We start from the raw sequence: 19103 nt of genomic DNA, 5'->3' as shown, positions 1-19103 counted from the left end.
TATTGTGGACATTGCTGCTATAAACATTCGGGTGCACATGCCCCTTCGGATCACTACGTTTGTATCTTTAGGGTAAATACCCAGTAGTGCAATTGCTGGGTCATAGGACAGTTCTATTTTCAACATTTTGAGGAACCTCCATGCTGCTTTCCAGAATGGTTGCACCAGCTTGCATTCCCACTAACAGTGTAGGAGGGTTCCCCTTTCTCCGCATCCTCTCCAGCATCTGTCATTTCCTGACTTGTTGATTTTAGCCATTCTGACTGGTGTGAGGTGATATCGCATTGTGGTTTTGATTTGTATTTCCCTGATGCCGAGTGATATGGAGCACTTTTTCATGTGTCTGTTGGCCATCTGGATGTCTTTTTTGCAGAAATGTCTGTTCATGTCCTCTACCCATTTCTTGATTGGAGTATTTGTTCTTTGGGTGTTGAGTTTGCTAAGTTCTTTGTAGATTTTGGACACTAGTCCTTTATCAGATATGTCATTTGCAAATATCTTCGCCCATTCTGTCAGTTGTCTTTTGGTTTTGTTAACTGTTTCCTTTGCTGTGCAAAAGCTTTTGATCATGATAAAATCCCAATAGTTCATTTTTACCCTTGCTTCCCTTGCCTTTGGTGATGTTCCTAGGAAGATGTTGCTGCGGCTGAGGTCGAAAAGGGTTGCTGCCTGTGTTCTCCTCGAGAATTTTGATGGATTCCTTTCTCACATTGAGGTCCTTCATCCATTTTGAGTCTATTTTCATGTGTGGTGTAAGGAAATGGTCCAATTTCATTTTTCTGCACGTGGCTGTCCAATTTTCCCAACACCATTTATTGAAGAGGCTGTCTTTTTTCCATTGGACATTCTTTCCTGCTTTGTCAAAGATTAGTTGACCATAGAGTTGAGGGTCTATTTCTGGGTTCTCTATTCTATCCTATTGATCTCTGTGTCTGTTTTTGTGCCAGTACCATGCTGTCTTGATGATGACAGCTTTGTAATAGAGCTTGAAGTCCGGAATTGTGATGCCACCAACTTTGACTTTCTTTTTCAATATTCCTTTGTCTATTCGAGGTCTTTTCTGGTTCCATATAAATTTCAGGATTATTTGTTCCATTTCTTTGAAAAAGATGGATGGTACTTTGATAGGAATTGCATTAAATGTGTAGATTGCTTTAGGTAGCATAGACATTTTCACAATATTTATTCTGCCAATCCAGGAGCATGGAACATTTTTCCATTTCTTTGTGTCTTCCTCAATGTCTTTCATGAGTACTTTATAGTTTTCTGAGTATAGATTCTGTGCCTCTTTGGTTAGGTTTATTCCTAGGTATCTTATGGTTTGGGGTGCAATTGTGAAAGGGATTGACTCCTTAATTTCTCTTTCTTCTATCTTGTTGTTGGTGTAGAGAAATGCAACTGATTTCTGTGCTTTGATTTTATATCCTGACACTTCACTGAATTCCTGTACAAGTCCTAGCAGTTTTGGAGTCTTTTGGGTTTTCCACATATAGTATCATATCATCTGCGAAGAGTGATAATTTGACTTCTTCTTTGCCGATTTGGATGCCTTTAATTTCCTTTTGTTGTCTGATTGCTGAGGCTAGGACTTCTAGTACTATGTTGAATAGCAGTGGTGATAATGGACATCCCTGCCATGTTCCTGACCTTAGAGGAAAAGCTTTCAGTTTTTCTCCATTGAGAATGATATTTGCGGTGGGTTTTTCATAAATGGCTTTGATAATATTGAGGTATGTGCCCTCTATCCCTACACATTGAAGAGTTTTGATCAGGAAGGGATGCTGTACTTTGTCAAATGCTTTTTCAGCATCTATTGAGAGTATCATATGGTTCTTGTTCTTTCTTTTATTGATGTGTTGTATCACATTGATTGATTTGCGAATGTTGAACCAACCTTGCAGCCCTGGAATAAATCCCACTTGGTCATGGTGAATAATCCTTTTAATGTACTGTTGAATCCTATTGGCTAGTATTTTGGTGAGAATTTTCGCATCTGTGTTCATCAAGGATATTGGTCTATAGCTCTCTTTTTTGATGGGATCCTTTTCTGGTTTTGGGATCAAGGTGATGCTGGCCTCATAAAATGAGTTTGGAAGTTTTCCTTCCATTTCTATTTTTTGGAACAGTTTCAGGAGAATAGGAATTAGTTCTTCTTTAAATGTTTGGTAGAATTCTCCCGGGAAGCCGTCTGGCCCGGCTTTTGTTTGTTTGGAGATTTTTAATGACTGCTTCAATCTCCTTACTGGTTATGGGTCTGTTCAGGCATTCAGGCTTTCTATTTCTTCCTGATTCAGTTGTGGTACTTTATATGTTTCTAGGAGTGCATCCATTTCTTCCAGATTGTCAAATTTGTTGGCGTAGAGTTGCTCATAGTATGTTCTTATAATTGTTTGTATTTCTTTGATGTTAGTTGTGATCTCTCCTCTTTCATTCATGATTTTATTTATTTGGGTCCTTTCTCTTTTGTTTCTGATAAGTCTGGCCAGGGGTTTATCAATCTTATTAATTCTTTCAAAGAACCAGCTCCTAGTTTCATTGATTTGTTCTATTGTTTTTCTGGTTTCTATTTCATTGATTTCTGCTCTGATCTTTATGATTTCTCTTCTCCTGCTGGGTTTAGGCTTTCTTTCTTGTTCTTTCCCCAGCTCCTTTAGGTGTAGGGTTAGGTTGCGTACCTGAGACCTTTCTTGTTTCTTGAGAAAGGCTTGTACCGCTATATATTTTCCTCTCAGGACCGCCTTTGTTGTGCCCCACACATTTTGAACCATTGTGTTTTCATTATCATTTGTTTCCATGATTTTTTTCAATTCTTCTTTAATTTCCTGGTTGACCCATTCATTCTTTAGAAGGATGCTGTTTAGTCTCCATGTATTTGGGTTCTTTCCAAACTTCCTCTTGTAGTTGAGTTCTAGCTTCAGAGCATTGTGGTCTGAAAATATGCAAGGAATGATCCCAATCTTTTGATAACTGGTTGAGTCCTGATTTAGGACCGAGGATGTGATCTACTCTGGAGAATGTTCCATGTGCACTAGAGAAGAATATGTATTCTGTTGCTTTGAGATGAAATGATCTGAATATATCTGTGATGTCCATCTGGTCCATTGTGTCATTTAAGGTCTTTATTTCCTTGTTGCTCTTTTGCTTGAATGATCTGTCCATTTCAGTGAGGGGATTGTTAAAGTCCCCTACTATTATTGTATTATTGTGATGTGTTTCTTTGATTTTGTTTTTAATTGCTTTATATAGTTGGCTGCTCCCATGTTGGGGGCATAGATATTTAAAATTGTTAGATCTTCTTGTTGGTACAGACCCTTTGAGTATGATATAGTGTCCTTCCTCATCTCTTATTATAGTCTTTGGATTAAAATCTAATTGATCTGATATAAGGATTGCCACTCCTGCTTTCTTCTGATGTCCATTAGCATGGTAAATTCTTTTCCACCCCCTCACTTTAAATCTGGAGGTGTCTTCGGGCTTAAAATGAGTTTCTTGGAGGCAAGATGGGTTTTGTTTTTTTATCCATTCTGATACCCTGTGTCTTTTGATTGGGGCATTTAGCCCATTAACATTCAGGGTAGCTACTGAGAGATATGAATTTATTGCCATTGTATTGCCTGTAAGGTGACTGTTACTGTCACCTTACACTTGTAGGATCTCTCTTTGTTTAGAGGACCCCTTTCAATATTTCCTGTAGAGCTGGTTTGGTGTTTGCAAATTCTTTCAGTTTTTGTTTGTCCTGGAAGCCTTTAATCTCTCCTTCTATTTTCAATGATAGCCTAGCTGGATATAGTATTCTTGCTTGCATGTTTTTCTCGTTTAGTGCTCTGAATATATCATGCCAGCTCTTTCTGGCCTGCCAGGTCTCTGTGGATAAGTCTGCTGTCAATCTAATATTTTTACCATTGCATGGTACAGTCTTCTTTTCCCGGGCTGCTTTCAGGATTTTCTCTTTGTCGCTAAGACTTGTAAATTTTACTATTAGGTGACGGGGTGTGGACCTATTCTTATTGATTTTGAGGGGCGTTCTCTGCACCTCCTGAATTTTGATGCTTGTTCCCTTTGCAATATTGGGGAAATTCTCCCCAATAATTCTCTCCAGTATACCTTCTGCTCCCCTCTCTCTTTCTTCTTCTTCTGGAATCCCAATTATTCTAATACTGTTTCGTCTTATGGTGTCACTTATCTCTCGAATTCTCCCCTCGTGGTCCAGTAGCTGTTTGTCCCTCTTTTGCTCAGCTTCTTTATTCTCTGTCATTTGGTCTTCTATATCGCTAATTCTTTCTTCTGCCTCATTTATCCTAGCAGTGAGAGACTCCATTTTTTATTGCACCTCATTAATAGCTTTTCTGATTTCAACTTGGTTAGATTTTAGTTCTTTTATTTCTCCAGGAAGGGCTTTTATATCTCCCGAGAGGTTTCTCTAATATCTTCTATGCCTTTTTCGAGCCCGGCTAGAACCTTGTGAATTGTCATTCTGAACTCTAGATCTGACATATTACCAATGTCTGTATTGATTAGGTCCCTAGCCTTCGGTACTGCCTCTTGTTCTTTTTTTTGTGGTGAATTTTTCCGCCTTGTCATTTTGTTCAGATAAGAGTATATGAAGGAGCAAGTAAAATACTAAAAGGGTGGCAACAACCCCAGGAAAATATGCTTTAACCAAATCAGAAGAGATCCCAAATCGTGAGGGGGGAGAAAGGGGATAAAAAGAGGTTCAGAAAGAAAAAAAGAGAGGAAAAAAAAAAGAAAGAAAAGAAAAAAAGAAAGAAAGAAAAGAATTTAAAAAAGAAAATGAATAAAGAAAAGTATAAAAAAGAAATATATATATATATACATATATATATATATATATATTAGATAAACTAGTTAAAAAACGTTAAAAAGGGAAAGGGTAAATGTTAAGAAAAATTTTAGCAGAAGAGAAAAAAAATGAAAAAGAAAAAAAATTAAATTAACTGCAAGACTAAAGAATCATAGGGAGAAAGCTATGAGTTCCGTGCTTTGCTTTCTCCTCCTCTGGAATTCTGCTGCTCTCCTTGGTATTGAAACTGCACTCCTTTGGTAGGTGAACTTGGTCTTGGCTGGACTTCTTGTTGATCTTCTGGGGGAGGGGCCTGTTGTAGTGATTCTCAAGTGTCTTTACCCCAGGCGGAATTGCACCGCCCTTACCAGGGGCTGGCCTGAGTAATCCACTTGGGTTTGCTTTCAGGAGCTTTTGTTCCCTGAGCGCTTTCCATAGAGTTCCGGAGGACAGGAATACAAATGGCGGCCTCCTGGTCTCGGAGGTCCCAGAGGAGCCGAGAGCCTGGGGCCCCAATCCTCAGTGCGCCCTCAGAAAACAGAGCCCAGTAACTCCCATCTGCCTGACCTCCGGCCGCGCTCAGAGCTCACCGAGCCTGGGACTGGTTAAGTAACCCTGAGCTGTGAGCTCGCTGTCGGCTCTGTCTCTGTAGCTGGCTTCCCCATTCTAATACCTGTAAGCTCTGCGACACTCAGACACCCCCAAACCTTCTGTGACCCTGCTGACCCCGTGTGGGCTTCACCCTGGTTTAGCCTCTGGAGCGATGTCCCTCAGCGGAACAGACTTTTAAAAGTCCTGATTTTGTGCTCCGTTGCTCAGCCGCTTGCAGGGAGCTGGCCCCTCCCCCTGGGGTCTATCTTCCCGTTGCTTTGGATTCACTTCTCCACCAGTCCTACCTTTCAGAAAATGGTTGTTTTTCTGTTTCTAGAATTGCTGTTCTTCTTCTCTTTGATCTGCCGATGGATTTGTAGGTGTTTGCAATCTTTAGATAAGCTATCTAGCTGATCTCCTGCTAGCTGAAGTAGTCTCAGCCTGCTACTTCTCTGCCATCTTGACTCCTCCCCCTGATCTTGGGGTTTTGAGTTCAACTCCTACACTGGGTATAGAGATTACTCAAAAACATAAAATCTTTTAAGAAAAAGAAGAAAAAAATGAAAGCAAATGAGAAACTTAGCTGAGCTGAAAAAATTAAAATATCAGTTGCAACAGATAGAGGCTACAGAAGCACCTGTGCAGCTCAGTCGTTAAGCATCTGCTTTCTTCTCTGGTTGTGATCCCAGAGTTCTAGGATCAAGCCCCTGAGTCAGCAGGGAGTCTGTCTCTCCCTCTTCCCCTGTTTGTGTTCCCTCTCTCACTGTCTCTCTCTCTGTCAGATAAATAAATAAAATCTTTAAAAAAAAAAGAAAAGAAAAGATAGAGGCCATATATATATATATATATTTATATATATATATATTTATATATATATACATATATATGAAAAGCAAGTCCTGTCTATTAGGAGAAGCCCCAAGTCTCAGAGGACATGAATAAGACATGGAGCTAAAACTACAGAAGCAGACTACCATCTCGTCAAAACAACTTACAATTCCTAAAATAAATTGGAGATTTCTTCTCTGAAGAAACCAAACAGAAGCATCTCTTGACTGAGAGACAACAGGCAAAACAGGAAAGATAGGGAGCGACAGATCAAACCACCTATTTAATTACGGTAGCATTAGCCCTTTTAACTTGTCCAACTCTAAGAATAAAGCAACCAGGCTTGGAAGACTTTTCTGTGAAGAAACTGAACAGACTCAGAGAATAGCTTTCCAGATACTAATTTTAGGGGTCACCCCCTAAAAAATAGGTTTTTAGTATAAATCAGATGTAATCAAGCCACAACAAAGTCCCAACAAAGCCCATCCTATGTATACCAATCTTTCAGTGAGGTTTTGAATGTGGGATACGAGCTGTGTGTGAATGTGTGTATTTGAAAAAAAAATTTTTTTTTGCTTTATTTATTAGTGTTCTTTGGCTACATAACAAATTCACCCAAAACTTGGCAGATTAGAGACTCCTGCATGGCTCAGTTGGTTAAGCATCAAACTCTCAATCTTGACTCAGGTCATGATCTCAGGGTTGTGGGATCAAGCCCCATTCTGGGCTCTGCACAGAGTCTGTTTGAGATTCTCTCTCTCAATCCTGACCTCCCCCCTCCACCCCACTCAAGCACGCTCTCTCTCAAATAAAAGAATAAATAAAATATCTTTAAAGAAAAAAAATTTTTTTTTTTTTAATTTTAAAAGGGGGTTCCTGAGTGGCTCCTGAAGGCTCAGTAGGTTAAGTAGGTCATGATCTCGGGGTCCTGGGATGGAGCCCACCGTCAGGTTCCCTTCTCAATGGGAAGTCTGTTTCTCTCTCTCCATCTGCCTGTTGTTCCTGCATATGGTCTCTCTCTCAAATAAATAAATAAAAGTTTTTTAAAATGCTTTAAAAAAAAAAAAAACACTTGGCAGATTAAAACAACATTCATCATCCCACACAGTTTTTAAGGATCAGGAATCCGGGAGTGGCTTTGCTAACTGATTCTGGCTCAAGGTCTCTCATGAGAATATAATCAAGCTGTCAGCCAAAACTGCAGTCATCTCCAGGCTTAAAAGAGGATGAAGAATCTACTTCTAAGCTCCAGTATGTAACTGCTGGCAGATCTCCATTCTCTACTGGCTGTAGAGCGGAAGCCTCTTATCTCCAGCTGTGTGGGTCTCTCCATAGGATGCCTGATTGTCAAGACAGGGCAGCTAGCTTCCCCCAGAAAAAGCAATCCAAAAGATAGAAAGAGAAAAGTGTGCATACAAACAAGTCAGAGAACACCCAAGATGGAAACTACGGTCTTTTACAACCTAATCTATCAAGTAACATATCCTCACACCTCTGCTGTATGCCATTCCTTATATGGCTCAGCCCTGGTACAGTGTGGGAGGAGACTACTCAAGGGAAGACCAGGAGAAGGGGATAACTGGGAGCCATCTTGAAGGCTGACTATCACAATGTGTCCTTTGCCTGCCCCTCCCCCACCAAGGATTCCTGCTTCTTGTTTCTAATATCCATTATACCAGGTTTGGTCTGTATGACCAATAGCAAAGGTGATTATCACATCATTTCTAAGATTAGGTTATAAAAGAGACTAGCTTCTAACTAGCAAAAATGATTCTCTCTCTCAAATCATGTGTTGGCCCATGAGATGAGGTACTGAGGCTCTCAGTTCAAAAGCTCTTAAGAAACTGAGGCCAGCCAGTAATGAGGCAGGTGGGAAGCAAATGCTCCAGCCACAGTGAAGCCCTGAAATGACTGCCACCCTGGCCAAGAGACTGACTACAACTTGAACAGAGACTAAGGAAGAACCACCCAGCTGCGCCACACTCTCAAATCCCAAACCCTCAAAAACTGTGAGAGAAACTAAATGTGTATTACTTTAAGAAGCCAACTTTGGGGGTAACGTGTTACACAGCAATAACTAACTTTATTAAATTTGTTTTTTTAAGATTTATTTATTTGAGAGAGAGAGTACAAGCAGGGGGAAGAGTAGGACAAGCAGACTCAGCCTTGGGATGGGAGTCTACCAATCCCAGGACCTGAGATCATGACCTGAGCTGAAGCTGGACGCTTAGCCAACTGAACCACCCAGGCACCCCAAATGCTTTTTCAAAAAATTATAAAAAACAATTCAGGGGGCACCTGGGAGGCTCAGTGGGTTAAGCCTCTGCCTTCAGCTCAGGTCATGATCTCAGGATCCTGGGATCGAGCCCTGCATCGGGCTCTCTGCTCAGTGGGGAGCCTGCTTCCCCCCCCCCTCTCTACCTGACTCTCCGCCTACTTGTGATCTCTGTCAAATAAATAAATAAAAATCTTTTTAAAAAATAAAATAAGGGTGCCTAAGTGGCTCAGTGGGTTAAAGCCTCTGCCTTCGGCTAGGGTCATGGTTCCGGGGTCCTGGGACCAAGCCCCGCATAGGGCTCTCTGCTCAGCGGGGAGCCTGCTTCCTACTCTCTCTCTCTTTGCCTGCCTCTCTGCCTACTTGTGAACTCTGTCAAATAAATAAATAAAAATTTAAAAAATTAAATTAAATTAAAAATAAAAAATAAAATAAAAAACAATTCAGAATTATTATAAAAATCTTGAACTGTACAGAATGTTGAAATATATGTACCTACCCTATCCAATCTACCCTCCCACAATTGTTATTGTTTACAACATATCCTTCCATATTTTTTCTTATTCCTACACAAATAAATGGAATGAACTTTTTAATGTCTTACCCTTAAATATGAACAGATGGCCAAAGATCACCTAATACTGGAGGAAAGTCTCCACTGTAAAGGGGAAAGACTACAATAAACAATCAGAAAAGAGGAATCCACAAAACTGAGCTAAAACTGAAAATAGAAGATAAACCTTTAAAAAACAAATAAAACCATCTCTAAATAATATGCTTAGGCAGTAAAAAAGCTACACCCATAATACAAGAATAAAATGTTACATAATAATAATTTACTAACAGCAAGAAAACAAAATAAAACAATGCAAAAAGCTTCCGCAGAGAAAAAGACTGGTGATCGACAAAGGAAGGAGATGCATTTGATGCTCTGGCAGACAATGGTACATGCTTTCAAAATTCACAAGGAAAACCCTATCTAACCAATCAACAAGGTATGAATGAAAAATTTTTTTAAAGATCATCACACATATGCAAGGATTAAAAAAAATGTACTACGTGTGTACTCATGCACTCTTTTTCCTTTTACCTGTTCTTTTTTCTTACTTGACATATAATGTATTATTTGCTTCAGGGGTACAGGTCTGTGAATTATCAGTCTTATACAATTCACAGCACTCATCATAACACATACCCTCCTCAATGTCCATAACCCAACCAACCTCTCTCTCTCCCCTCCCCCAGCAACCCTCAGTTTGTTTCCTGAGATTAAGAATCTCTTTTGCTTCGTCTCCCTCCCTGGTTATGCACTCTTTCTCTTAGGAAGCTACCGAGGCTAGGCTACACATACACACACACAGGAAATCAATTAAGACAATGTGAAGTTTAGAAAACAAGAGATCCAAAACAAGCAGACTCAGCAAAGTTCAAGGAAAACTCCCATTTAAAAAAAAAAAAAAAAAGGCAACACCACAACCAGTTCAGTTTGGGTCACAAAGATGGAGAACTCTGAAAGGGAGGTTCATCAGAGAAAAGAGGTTGACAGACTTAGGGATTTTGAGGAATGAGGAGTCTGAGGAGGAGGGGGAAGGTTAACAGGCATGTGGCAGATTTAAGAGAGTGGTTTGAAAATTTCAGTAAGCATACAAAAAGTGGTGCAAATAAATACAAGATACAATAAATAACGGGAAGAAAAACAAAAGTTTTTTAAGTAATCACGGTCCACAACTTTGTTCAAATGATTACTGATTTGTTTTAACATAATTTAACAACATGGCTAAGATAAAGAGGAAATGGTGGTAGAAAGCTAAAGCTTTCATAAGCCATCACAACAGGCAAGTTAATACACAATATCTAAGACTGACAAATCCAAGGGGATTCTAGCTGGCTAAGATGGTAGGTAGAACATGCAACCCTTATCTCAGCGTCATGTGTTTGAGACCCACCTTGGGGATAAAGTTTTTAAAAAATAATTTTTTTAAATTTTTTATAAATAAATAAAAATTATAAACTCAAGAAATACCTAGTAATATAGACCCCAAACCGTCCCTAAGCTTAGACTGCTAAACAGATGGTTTGCATGAGAAATTAATCTTTAATTCATGTAACGTCATAGTAAACATTCAGGAATGTATACCAGTTTTTAACCAATTACTAGAACTTGGTCAGCAAGGAGGTAAGTAATCAGAGACTCTTCAATAATTAAACATCAAAGGGTGCCTGGGTGGCTCAGTGGGTTAAGCCACTGCCTTCGGCTCAGGTCATGATCTCAGGGTCCTGGGATCGAGCCCCACATCAGACTCTCTGCTCAGCAGGGATCCTGCTTCCCCTTCTCTCTCTGCCTGCCTCTCTGTCTACTTGTGATCTCTCTCTCTCTGTAAAATAAATAAATTAAAAAAAAAATAATTAAACATCAAGAGATTATAAAAATCCTGGTAAAAATGGCAAAAGCAAAATTCTCAGACAGCCAGAGGAAATCCTCTCCAGTATCATCAAGAACATTAGGTTATCTCTTCCCGCACAGGAACTTGAAGATCAAGTGTGCCCCTCCAGCAGAATGCTGAGTTCTGGAAACCAAGCTAATGGAATCATGATCTTGTATCCTTTCCCTACATTAAAGGGATGTTTATCATTTGCCTCTCCAATCAACCATCCTTATCAAAATCACACACAACAATATTACTGTATTATTTAGAAACAACCAGATAGCAGGAAAAAAAAGCTAACAGAATTAAAAATGGTTTCCTTTGGGAAAATGGCACTTATGGGGGATAGGGAAAAAGCAAGGAGAGAGATAGAAGATGGAACAAAGGACTAAGACTACTCCTTAAATCCTTCAGTACCAGGTCACTTTTTAAGTAGCTCTAGTTGTAAATTGATAAGTTTTTTTTTTTTTTATTGAAAAAGCCAGGAAATTTTCTTAAAAATCAGAATAAGAAAACATATTTTACCCATAAAATGTTTATGGTTAACTCATTTTCATAGTGTAAAATACTAATAAATATATATTTATTTCCTTTGCTTCATACCTATTCCTGGAAAATCTATTTACAGAGTTTCAATATAAAAAATACTTAACTAAACATGGCCTGAAATGTAAATTAAACATAGTCTACTGAAATAATAAGCAACACTTTCAAAATATATTTTGGAAAAAAATGATCAGGGAGGTAAGAATAGGAAGTCTTTACGTTTGTGATTAGGGTCCAAACACTTGCTTTTTATCTCTAAGCACTAATTCAAAAATAAAGGTTAAAAATAAAAACCCTCCCAAAATAAAAATATTAAGCTTCAACTGGCCATTGAAGATCCGCTGCTAAGGAAACAAAGAAGCTACTTGAGCTCCCTGTAGTATCAGCACACAGCTGCCAGATTACAATCTGTTCACATTAGCGTGAACTTTTAAAAAAACATATCCAGGGCCTCCCTGGCTGGCTAAATTAGTAGAGGATGCAATTCTTGATCTCAGAGTTGTGAGTTCAAGTCCCATGCTAGGTGTAGAGATAACTTAAAAAAAATTAAAAATCTAAAAACAATAAGTAAATAAAAATAAAAACAAATATCCAAAATATAGTACAGTAAGAAAAAAGCAAATTACCTAAGACTATACCTAGTATTATCCCATAAACACAAAAACATACCTCTAGGTTACATATGCCTAAGAGATGTGTGGAGGCATGTTTATGAAAATAGTACCACTGGTTACCACATATCATAAAATTTCAGATTTCTTACTGTTTTTTTTTTCTTTTTATATGCCATTTTAAATCTTTAAATAGCAACCATTAATAAGTAGATTTCCTGAACAAAACATCCCACACTAAGCAAATGAAGGAGCTCTAACTTCAAGCTCATGAATTCATGTTCAATTGGTTTTATTTTTATATTATTGTTTTGTTTATAAAGCTTTGAGATATAACTGACCTATAATACACCGTACATATTTTAAGTGTGCAATTTGATAAATATTGATACATATTTATACTCATGAAATCATCACATAATAAAGATAATGAACATACCCTTAAAAGCTACCTCCTGTCCCCTTATAATCTCTGCTCCCCATGTTCTACCACACCCTGTCCCATGCACAAGAAACAAATGATCTTTCTCTATCACTACATATTAAATCACATTTTCTATAATCTCATATAAATGGAATCATACAGTATGTATTCTTTTTTGTCAGGCTTCTTTCAATGAACACAGCTATTCTGAGTTTCATCCAGTCAATATTCCATTCCTCTTTCATTTCTGACTAGTATTCCACCATTTGGTTGAATGATCAACTTAATGATTCACCTTCTGATATTTAGGTAATATCCAGATTGTAGCTGTTAAAAACAAAGTTACCATGAACATTGGTGAGTAAGTTTCTATATGGACATATGCTGTCACTTCTATTGGATAAATACCTAAGAACAGAATACCTAAGAAATGGATCAAATAGTTGACGTACATTTAACTTCTTAAGACTATCAAACTCAATGCAGCATTTTACATTCCTATGAGGAGAAAGTTTCAGTTCCTCTACATCCTGGTCAACATTTGGTATGTTCAATTTTAAAATTTAGTCATTCTAACAAATGTGTGGTAGTATTTCATCACAGCTTTAATTTGCATTTCCCTATAGCAAAAGAGGTTGAGCATCCTTTCATGTGCTTACTTGTTACCTATATATCCTTGGTGAATGTCTCTTGTACATTTTTTAATTTGGTTGTTTCTTTTCTGATTGAGTTTTGAGAGCTCTTTCTATGTTCTGATCCATGGTCCTTTGTGAGACATATGCTTTGCAAAAATTTTCTCCCAACCTGTGGTTTGTCCTTTTATTCTTTTAACAGTGCTTTTCCAATAGCAGAAATTTTTCATTTTGATGAAGTCCAAACCATCAATTTTTCTTTTATAGAACATGCTCCTGGTGTCATATATAAGAAATCATGGCTTAAAACATAGTTAGAAAGATTTTCTCCTGTGTTATCATCCAGAAGTTTTACGGTTTTAAGTTTGACATTTAGTTTTACCAGTTAATTTTATATATGGTGCAAAATATGGATCCAAGTTGGGGTTTTTGGCATGTGGATATTCAATTGTTCCAGCACCAGGTCTTCAAGAGACAATCCTTTCTCTACTGAACTGCCTGGCACCTTTGTCAAAAATCACTTGTCCCTTTGCATGTGGGTCTTTTCCCAGATTTTCAATTCTATGTCTATAATATCTTTATGGTGGTATCACCATTTTGATTACTGTAAATTTGATTATAAAATTTTGCTATAAAATTGATTACTGAAAAGTATTAACTTTACAATAGCTCCTAAATTTAGTAGTAGCTTTTTTATAGATTTCATTAAATACTCTACATGTCTTTTCTTTCTTTTTGACTGATTGGCCCAATTAGGATCTTTAGGACCACTGTATACACTTTGAAGTGGTAAGAATCAACATCCTTGAATTGTTCCTAATCTTAGGGGAAATCATTCAGCCTTTCACCATTAAGTGCTATGTTATTTACTAATAGGCTTTTCCCTAACCTAACTACTTCAAAATTTAATACAATGCTATAATAATCAAGACAATGTGGTACTACCTAAAGGACAGACACACAGATCAATGGAATAGAATTGGTCATCCAGAAATTAATCCATAAGTAAATAAAAATTATACATACATACAATGGAATATCATTCTGCCATAAAAGGAATAAATTACTGATACATGTTACATCTTTGATGAACCCTGGAAAACATCATGCTAAGTGAAATAAGACAGACACAAAAGGTCACATACTGTACGTTTCCATTTATATGAAATAAAATGTCCAGAATAAGCAAATCCACAGAAACAGAAACTAGAAGGGTAGTTCCCAGGAGACCAGGGAACAAGGCAGAGATGGGGAAGGGCAGGCAGGGATAGTGAAATTGGATACAGTTTTCTTTTTGGGGTGATGAAAATGCCCTGGGATTATATAGAGGTGATGACTGCACAATATAGCAAATGTACTGGCAGTTACTAAATTACACACTTTAAAATTTTTTTAATTATGAATTTTAAGTGAACTTTACCTCATTTTTTTTAAAGTGGTTGCCCTTGGGCACAGAACTTGCTTTTTCATTATTAATCCTTTTTTTACTACTCAATTTTTTCCTTGTACCAAATGGTGTCAGACAGCCAGAAAAAGAAACACAAACTGGTTTCTCGGCTAAGTTAAAAACACCAAAAGTTACTATTAAGGGAGAAATAATATAGATTCCTGGCCTCTGAATTATGTCCTGCATATTCTTCTTGTCTTCTCTAATCCTATTTCTTCTCCCATTTATGTTATAGTATCATGACAGATGTAGTTCACTGACAGCAATCTAGAAATTTGGGAATTAAATCATTAGATAAATCATATATACTTCTTCCTTGCACAGAATAAAAAATAAATTTCAAGTGAAACCAGCAATAGGATTGAACAAATGTACCTCAAGTTTTCCCAGGGAAAACTATAGTCAATTATTCAATAAATAATGATAGTGTGACTTGCTATTAATGAGTTTAAATTTCCTGAGTTTTCCTCCAATTGAAGGTTCTGGAGTCCCCAGCTTTCACTAGTTTTTCTTTAGATATAAGTTTCATATAATGGGGTGCCTGGCTCATCGGCTCAATCGGCTAAGCATCTGCCAGCTAAGCATCTGCCTTCAACTCGGGTCATGATCCCAGGGTCCTGGTATGGAGCCCCAATCGGACTTTCTGTTCAGCAGGAAGACTTCTTCTCCCTCACCTTCTTCCTATTGCTCCCCCTGCCTGTGCTCTCTCTATCAAATAAAGAAATAAAATCTTAAAAAATAAATGAAGAATTTAATACTTACTTATCAAGGAAATCTTTATCCACTACAGCAGTGATGTCAAGAAGAGGATTGCCCATTCCAAAGAGAATATTTTCACTAAAAAAAAAAACACAAACACACACACACACACAGAAGCAAGCATAAGTTAGAAATACTTCTGAAAGCTGATGTATAAAATGCATACAAATATAAAAATAAATATCTTCATTTTACCTTGAAAATAAACCCAACATACTAGTTTATTAAACCTTTGTCTTTTATATTTCAGGAAACATTTTAGAGATATTAAAAGCCATTTAGAAAGGATGGTGACTTTTAAATTGGATTAAATAATAGAGGAAACCAGGTCCTGTGATCTTTTTTTGTAATATTCAACAGCTAATCAATTTCAATTTTTTAAAAAGATCTGTCATAACAGGGGCGCCTGGGTGGCTCAGTGGGTTAAAGCCTCTACCTTCGGCTCAGATCATGATCCTAAGATCCTGGGATCGAGCCCCACATCGGGCTCTCTACTCAGTGTGGAGCCTGCTTCCTCCTCTCTCTCTGCTGTCTCTGCCTACTTGTGATCTCTGTCTGTCAAATAAGTTTTTTTTAAAAAGATCAAAAAAAGGTCTATCATAACAAAGTTCTATACTCAACAAACACAACAGATAATTAACTCTTTCTAACTAGTAAGATATCCAACTACCAAAAGTTATTGGGGAGGTTGCAGAAAATCCTACAGGAGTCCAGCCAAGAGTCCTATACTTGACAAACTGGGAATGACTATGGTGAGACCAGCTCAATGGTTATCAAAAATGGTATAATTTTCAATTACATTTAATAGATTTTGAAGAAGTCTCTTTTCACAATGATTACAGTATAGGTCAAAACCAAGCGAAAGCTAGAATCCCACCACAAATGATGCCTTAAACAGAGAGGAGCCCAACTGACAGCAAGAAATGGACCAGTGGCCATGGTTGGGTCAGCCTTGATGGGAGGAATTCTTCCAGGTTTTTCAACAAAACTTGCTTCTGTGTAACTTCCCACTGATCTCCAGGTTGCTTCAGATCTCTTCCAGTTGCCTCCAAAGCAGTTACCATCTTCACCATTTGGAAATCAGTCATATCAACAGGATTAGTACTCCAGAGTTTAAGAGAATGGGATATAACCTATGATTATAGTCTATCATGATTTAGAAGACTAAATTACAGTATTGTATTAAAACCACAGATTGGGGGCACCTGGGTGGCTCAGTTGGTTAAGCGTCTGCCTCCTACTTAGATGACGATCCCAGGGTTCTGGGACTGGGCCCAGTGTCGGGCTTCCTGCTCAGCAGACAGTCTTCTTTTCCTTCTCCCTTTGTCCCTTGCCCCAGCTCGTGCTCTCTCCCACTTTCTCAAATAAATACATAAAAATCTTCAAAAAATAAATAAATAAAACTACAGATTGGGCAACTATAGCTGAATATACAATGTTATTTGTCCCTTTTTTTCTTTTTAAAGCTGAATGGGGAAGAGTGAAAAGAAAATACGTTTATTCAGACTTAAGTTGTATTTATAATCAGAATAAAAATTTAATATAAAAAGAAAATAACTGCTTAGGAGATAAAGGATCAACAGGCAGATACAGTAAAACTTGATAATCATTTTATTAGAAACTTCTCTGATTGGGATGCCTGGGTGGCTTAAAGCCTCTGCCTTCGGGGCAGGGTCCTGGGATCAAGCCCTACATCAGGCTCTCTGCTCAGCAGGGAGCCTGCTTACTCCTCTCTCTGTGCCTGCCTCTCTGCCTACTTGTGATCTCTGTCTATCAAATAAATAAATAAAATCTTGAGAAAAAAAAAAAGAAACTTCTCTGATTTATGTATTGTTACTCAAACAATAAAAACTCCTAGAACTTGATTTTTTTAAAAAATATGGGGTGTTACTGGATTCCTTGGCTCTTTTTAAAATATAGCCTTTTTTATTTTTTAGTGTTTGATTCAATGTATACAGTCATCAAACTACCACCAGAATAAAAATATGGCACATTTCTAACACCACAAAGTATCTTGCTTCTTTCATGTCAATCTCTCCACCTCGACTTGTCCCCTCTTGATTTTAAGGACTATAATTGTGACATTTCTTTTTCAAAACTCAATCCTCTGAATATCTCCTGCATTCCCAAAATAGTTCATTGCATTCCATTTGAAAATGTAGTATAGTATTAGTAAGTCAGTGAACTCTCTCTGGACCTAAGGTTTCTTCTTTTTTCTTTTAGATTTTATTTATTTATTAGAGAGAGAAAGAGAGAGCATGTGTGCACACACACACGCAGGGGGAGCAACAGGCAGAGAGAGAGGCAGGCTTCCTCCTGATCAAGGAGCCTGATATGGGACCTGATCCCAGGACCCTGGGATCATGACCTGAGCCGAAGGCACATGCTTAACCGACTAAGCCACCCAGGTCTCCAGGGCCTAAGGTTTCTATAGTCAAATTAGTATGGGAAAAAAGATGAGTACACTGAATCACAGAACCCTGTTTAAACTTATATTCCTCAACCTATTTGTCCAGCAAAACTTTTTTTCCCCTGAATGCATATGGACAAGAAAACTTTTACGCAAAGAACAAGAATATGCTGGGACTGAATCACTCAAATTTAAGACTGGAAGTAAATTTTTATATATTATTAAGAATAATGATGGGGAGGAGCACTTAGGTGGCTCAGTCAGTTAAGCATCTGCCTTCGGCTCGGGTCATGATCCCAGGGTCCTGGGATCCAGCCCCACGTCCAGGCTCCCTACTAAGCGTAAAGTTGCCTCTGCACCCTCCCCCCATTCATGCTCTCTCTCTCTCAAATAAATAAATATAATCTTTTTTAAAAAAAATAATGATGGAAAAAAAATAATGATGGGGAAAAACCTTGTTCTTCTTACATATATATATATGTATATATATACATATATATACATATATATATACATATATACATATATATATATATAAAAGAACCAACTTATATATGTAAATATAAATTATATTTATATGTCTGGGCATCTGGGTGGCTCAGTGGGTTGGGCCTCTGCCTTCGGCTGGGGTCATGGTCTCAGGGTCCTGGGATCGAGCCCCGTGTCGGGCTCTCTGCTCAGCAGGGAGCCTGCTTCCCTTCCTCTTTCTCTCTGCCTGCCTCTCTGCCTGCTTGTGATCTCTGCCTGTCAAATAAATAAATAAAATCTTTAAAAAAATTATATTTATATGTCATATAAATACATGACAACTTTTGCCTTGTTATTGCCAATAACATTACAATTCAGTTAACGTCATTTAAAGCCATTCTAATAATAAACTAGAATTGTGTGCTTGTCATTTCCCTACTTTCACCCCAAATTTCCTCCTTCAAGAGATCTGGGTGAAATTGATCCACTCCAGTGTAAGGGTCTGACTGGTATAACCTTGAGGCACAGCAAAGACTAAACCAATCTGCACAATGTATTTCTCTACCTTTATTGATCAGAGATGGACATATAACCTAAGCCAGTCAAATAAAAATGGACTCCAAGATTTTTTTCTAGGAGTGCTCACATACAAACTATCTTCCTTCCTAGTAGATATAAATGCAGGAGGTACTAGCACCTTAAGTACCTCAAGGTCCCCAGATGAGCTACCTTGGGATAAATCTGACATCACAGAGGGCAGAATGGAAAAACATAATGAAACTAGGCCATTAATGAAGTTGGACCAATTAAGCTTCACCTAAAACCTATACCCTCTTTGGGCTTCTCAAATACATGTAGGTTAGTTATTTTGTTGATTCCAATCTC

At 37.9% G+C, this 19103-nt stretch overlaps 1 protein-coding gene across 2 annotated transcripts in view; it reads right to left on the bottom strand.

Moving 5' to 3' along the window:
- Positions 1-19103, bottom strand: part of ADK (adenosine kinase) — a 531050-nt gene that overhangs the window by 477054 nt on the left and 34893 nt on the right. For both annotated transcript variants that reach the window (XM_004769366.3, XM_004769367.3), the window contains exon 2: positions 15344-15418. In XM_004769366.3, the coding sequence (XP_004769423.1) occupies positions 15344-15418 (75 nt within the window). The remainder of the gene's footprint in view (positions 1-15343; positions 15419-19103) is intronic.

This window comes from Mustela putorius, unplaced genomic scaffold (assembly GCF_011764305.1).
Source record: "Mustela putorius furo isolate JIRA1106 unplaced genomic scaffold, ASM1176430v1.1 tig00000698_pilon_pilon_pilon, whole genome shotgun sequence".
NCBI classification, from domain to species: domain Eukaryota; kingdom Metazoa; phylum Chordata; class Mammalia; order Carnivora; family Mustelidae; genus Mustela; species Mustela putorius.
Note: the sequence above shows the minus strand (reverse complement) of the source record. Positions and strands in the feature narration are given on the sequence as shown.